The following is a 5,273-nucleotide window of genomic DNA, read 5'->3' on the forward strand; positions in this document are numbered from 1 at the left end:
ATTCCTCCTTTTCTAAAAAAACAAAATGAAAATATTTTAGGAAATAGAGGGGCTCAGTGTCTGGCAGTCTCCTGTTTCGACCTTCTAATGACCATGGAAGATGAAACAGTTCTCATTCAGAGATATAATCAATTGTACTGTGGTTACCAGCAAGAAGAACATTCAAACAAAAAACTCATAGGAAGGGAATACCATTCTCATTCATAGGCGTTTCAAACAAACAGACGAGTAAATAGCATAAAACTATTACTTTACAGGCTAGGGTTCCAAAAAATTACCGGTTTTTAATTTTTTGCTGACAACTACCAACTCAGGGGTCCGCTGTTCAAAAAACCCCTAATATACATTGCTTAAAAATTAAACCTGTTTATGACATGTCGGGCCCGCACCTAAACATTCCGTTTATTTGACTGTGTGTTTGACCGTTAGCTGACATGTGGGGCCCACATGTCAGTGTCTAAAAAAAGCAATTGGGTCCCTGAAAGTTTTTTGAAAAAGCAGTCAGGTCCCTGGAAGTTTTCAAAAAAAGCAATCAGGTCCGGCGCACACGCCATGGCTGGAGCTTGATTTCGAGCCTCTGCCTGGAACCGCGATGCCTCCTCCTCCGGGCCGACGCCGTGCACCTCCTGCGGCCGGTGAGCCGCGCCAGCGGCAGCCGGATCCACGCCGCCCCTCGCCTCTGGCCACCGCCACACCGCTCCTTGCCTGCGCCGACCACCACGCCCTGCCTTGCCTCTGGCCGCCGCCACGCCGCCCCTCGCCGGCACCGACCACCATGCCTTGCCTCGCCTCTGGCCGCCGCCATGCCGCCCCTCGCCTGCGCCGACCACCACGCCACCCTTCGCCTCTGGCCGCAGCCACGCCGCCCCTCGCCCGTGGGTTGTGGCCGCCGCCACGCCCCCCGCCCCCCTCGCCTGTGTGCGCCGGCGGCCATGCCCTGCCTCGCTTGCGCCGGCAGCCACCAAGAGCTCCGGCGAGCACCTCGACCATGGGGAGGCTGGGAGAGGGGAGGGATGAAGAAGAAAGAGAAGAGGGAAAGAGAAGAGGAAGACGAAACTGACATGTGGGCCCCACATGTCAGTTAACGGTCAACACACGGTCAAATAGACGGAATGTTTAGGTGCGGGCCTGACCTGTCATAAGCATGTATAAGTTTTAAGCAATGGACATTAGGGGTTTTTCGAAACAGCGGACCCCCGAGTTGGTAGTTATCAGCGAAAAATTAAAAACCGGTAGTTTTTTGGAACCAAAGCCTGTAAAGTAGTAGTTTTATGCTATTTACTCCAAACAGACAGATAGCACCTCTGTAAATTAAGCACGGCAGGCAACAAATCAACAAACCCTCTCTAAGCAAAGTATCAGTATTTTTTAGCTATTTGTATTAAGGCACATGCAACTAAAACAACCATAAGAAGAAAAAACGGATGATTCACATGACCTTGCAAGCAAGAATACATACATGTATTCAAACAAAAAGGAGGGAGATGGAACTTTGTGTTAATTGTTCACCTTGGCAAAGATATTATTTTTTTATTAGCTTTGTCACTTCTTATGTTTTTATTTTCTTATGTTAAATTTTAGTCGTGAATCGATAGAAATGTGACTATTTGAATTCCAAACGTAATTTAATTATGAAATGATCGTAAGATTACCTTGGGTGAAAATTAATTATTCTGCACCCTGGGTGATGAATAGTAACACTATATATATATATATATATAGTTCAAGCAAGAAATTTATTCAGTAAACCAAAATGAAAATGGCCGGGGGTGATTCCTCCTTTTCTAAAAAAACAAAATGAAAATATTTTAGGAAGTAGAGGGGCTCAGTGTCTGGCAGTCTCCTGTTTCGACCTTCTAATGACCATGGAAGATGAAACAGTTCTCATTCAGAGATATAATCAATTGTACTGTGGTTACCAGCAAGAAGAACATTCAAACAAAAAAACTCATAGGAAGGGAATACCATTCTCATTCATAGGCGTTTCAAACAAACAGACGAGTAAATAGCATAAAACTATTACTTTACAGGCTAGGGTTCCAAAAAACTACCGGTTTTTAATTTTTTGCTGACAACTACCAACTCAGGGGTCCGCTGTTCAAAAAACCCCTAATATACATTGCTTAAAAATTAAACCTGTTTATGACATGTCGGGCCCGCACCTAAACATTCCGTTTATTTGACTGTGTGTTTGACCGTTAGCTGACATGTGGGGCCCACATGTCAGTGTCTAAAAAAAGCAATTGGGTCCCTGAAAGTTTTTTGAAAAAGCAGTCAGGTCCCTGGAAGTTTTCAAAAAAAGCAATCAGGTCCGGCGCACACGCCATGGCTGGAGCTTGATCTCGAGCCTCTGCCTGGAACCGCGATGCCTCCTCCTCCGGGCCGACGCCGTGCACCTCCTGCTGCCGGTGAGCCGCGCCAGCGGCGGCCGGATCCACGCCGCCCCTCGCCTCTGGCCACCGCCACACCGCTCCTTGCCTGCGCCGACCACCACGCCCTGCCTTGCCTCTGGCCGCCGCCACGCCGCCCCTCGCCGGCACCGACCACCATGCCTTGCCTCGCCTCTGGCCGCCGCCACGCCGCCCCTCGCCTGCGCCGACCACCACGCCACCCTTCGCCTCTGGCCGCAGCCACGCCGCCCCTCGCCCGTGGGTTGTGGCCGCCGCCACGCCCCCCGCCCCCCTCGCCTGTGTGCGCCGGCGGCCATGCCCTGCCTCGCTTGCGCCGGCAGCCACCAAGAGCTCCGGCGAGCACCTCGACCATGGGGAGGCTGGGAGAGGGGAGGGATGAAGAAGAAAGAGAAGAGGGAAAGAGAAGAGGAAGACGAAACTGACATGTGGGCCCCACATGTCAGTTAACGGTCAACACACGGTCAAATAGACTTAATGTTTAGGTGCGGGCCTGACCTGTCATAAGCATGTATAAGTTTTAAGCAATGGACATTAGGGGTTTTTCGAAACAGCGGACCCCCGAGTTGGTAGTTATCAGCGAAAAATTAAAAACCGGTAGTTTTTTGGAACCAAAGCCTGTAAAGTAGTAGTTTTATGCTATTTACTCCAAACAGACAGATAGCACCTCTGTAAATTAAGCACGGCAGGCAACAAATCAACAAACCCTCTCTAAGCAAAGTATCAGTATTTTTTAGCTATTTGTATTAAGGCACATGCAACTAAAACAACCATAAGAAGAAAAAACGGATGATTCACATGACCTTGCAAGCAAGAATACATACATGTATTCAAACAAAAAGGAGGGAGATGGAACTTTGTGTTAATTGTTCACCTTGGCAAAGATATTATTTTTTTATTAGCTTTGTCACTTCTTATGTTTTTATCTGGCTGCTACATTTCACAATTGTAACTTCGCTAATATTGCACATATTATCTTTCTCCTAAAAATTACATGGCAACCTTCATGTGATTGTCTATGCTCACTTATATTGACTAGTCAATGCGCACGTGCAACGCACGTTAATATTTAGGCAATATATTCATTGCACGCGAATATTAGGTATGGTATTATTTGTGTGTTAATCATGTAATTATTGCAATATTTGGCATGCTATTAATTGCACGTTAAACACGTTTAACGCTCGCCATTGGAGCAGTCTAGGTCGTTGGATTGACTTAGTTCGATGGCCGAGATTAATTGGATCTGCCCCTTTGGATCTTTTTATATTGGTATAGATATAGATGCAAATAAGTAGACATTTGATGCCTTGGTACCACAATGATGTAACTTGGATATTTGATTCGGTGACTCGCTGCTTCATATTTCAGTTAATGAGATACACTATTGAGTTAACAAGATACTGTATTTAGGCATCCATGTACGAAAGACATCCTATCTAGCTATTTGAGCACGCATGGAGCTTAAATTGTTTTATTTACTTGAGACATCCAAGATAGAAAGAAAGATAAGGGGAAAAAATTATGCAGGCACAAAACACATAGTGCCTGCACCCGAGTAAAACACAAGTAGCATGCAGATTGACTATGCCTATGCTTCTAAGTAACTAAGTACTTCTCCAGTTTGGTTAACTTTCCAGAATGAACATGTCTTGTAGGACAGAACCTTTATGCCCTCTAGTTTGTTTACTGAATATGAGAGCTTTATGTTCTGTTTATGAGAACATAAAAGTCATTGAGTTTGTTCCTAAACAAAGTTGTGATGGTCTATTTAAATTTAATCCTTTGTAATACTTTCCATGTTAGTTTGTTTACTGAATATGAGAGCTTTATGTTCTGTTTATGAGAACATAAAAGTCATTGAGTTTGTTCCTAAACAAAGTTGTGATGGTCTATTTAAATTTAATCCTTTGTAATACTTTCCATGTTATTCATATGTTTCATTTTTGCGTTAGTAATGATAATGATGACGATGATGTTTGCAGGATCCTTTTTTGCACTTGACTGGCCCTTCCCGTGCTATACTGTCCGAGTACCCTGTTGACTTTGAAGTTGAACTAAGGATAAAAGATGGAGCAGAGTCCCAAGATAAAGCATTGATGAGTTCTACTAACCACCACCATTTCGGTGGTGATACTGCTCTTTTCTTTGGCTGCCTGTGTAGCGCCGAGATGGGCCTTCAGACTATTCGTAGTGCGGTCCAGGCCACTATCTTGTCTGTTCGTGTTGTTGGAGGGGGATTTCCTTTTGAATTTGGCGTACAAGTTGCTTGTTCATCGTCTACTGGAGGTGTTATTGCTGCTGCATGTCAGCAAGTTGTATTGTTACTATGGAATGAAAAGGATCGCTGAGGATTATCATAAACGGCTATTCAGAGTCTGGTATTGTTGCTGACGAAGCCCGGCTTGATTTCCCTGCTCAACATTGCCAAATAAGCACTCAAGAATGTACTGTTGGCAATTCTAAGCTGCAGGTTGTCATTGCTTGGTCTCTACTTGTGAGGGACAAGCTCGACAACTTGGCGGAGGGGTACATCTTCCCTCTGTGACTCAGGTTTACCACATGCTCTTAGGTGATCAAACTTGGAACTGAGTTTTTTTTATTTTGTTGTCTTGTGTAATCATATTTGAAGAAGATATATGTTTATGTTGTCTTGTGTGATCAAACCTGAAGAACTGGACGGATGTTTGTTTGATCTTACATGATCAAACTTGAAGAAGTAGTAGACAAATATATGTTTCTTTTGTTCTATTCCTACAACTTCTAGGGCTACCTTTATTATTTATTATGTTTCAGCTTGGAGTAAACCTACATTTGAGTTTGGGTTGACTTGACGAATGTAGTTATTTTTGGTCAAAGACATGA

General features: G+C 44.5%; 1 protein-coding gene across 1 annotated transcript in view; it reads left to right on the plus strand.

Moving 5' to 3' along the window:
• Positions 1-4,956, plus strand: part of LOC123038297 (uncharacterized) — a 6,281-nt gene extending 1,325 nt beyond the window's left edge. The window contains 2 exon segments of the mRNA XM_044462158.1: positions 4,394-4,727; positions 4,730-4,956. Of these exon segments, the coding sequence (XP_044318093.1) occupies positions 4,394-4,727; positions 4,730-4,956 (561 nt within the window).
• The last annotated feature ends 317 nt before the right edge of the window (positions 4,957-5,273 follow it).

The sequence above is a fragment of the Triticum aestivum genome, chromosome 2A (genome assembly GCF_018294505.1).
Source record: "Triticum aestivum cultivar Chinese Spring chromosome 2A, IWGSC CS RefSeq v2.1, whole genome shotgun sequence".
NCBI lineage: Eukaryota > Viridiplantae > Streptophyta > Magnoliopsida > Poales > Poaceae > Triticum > Triticum aestivum.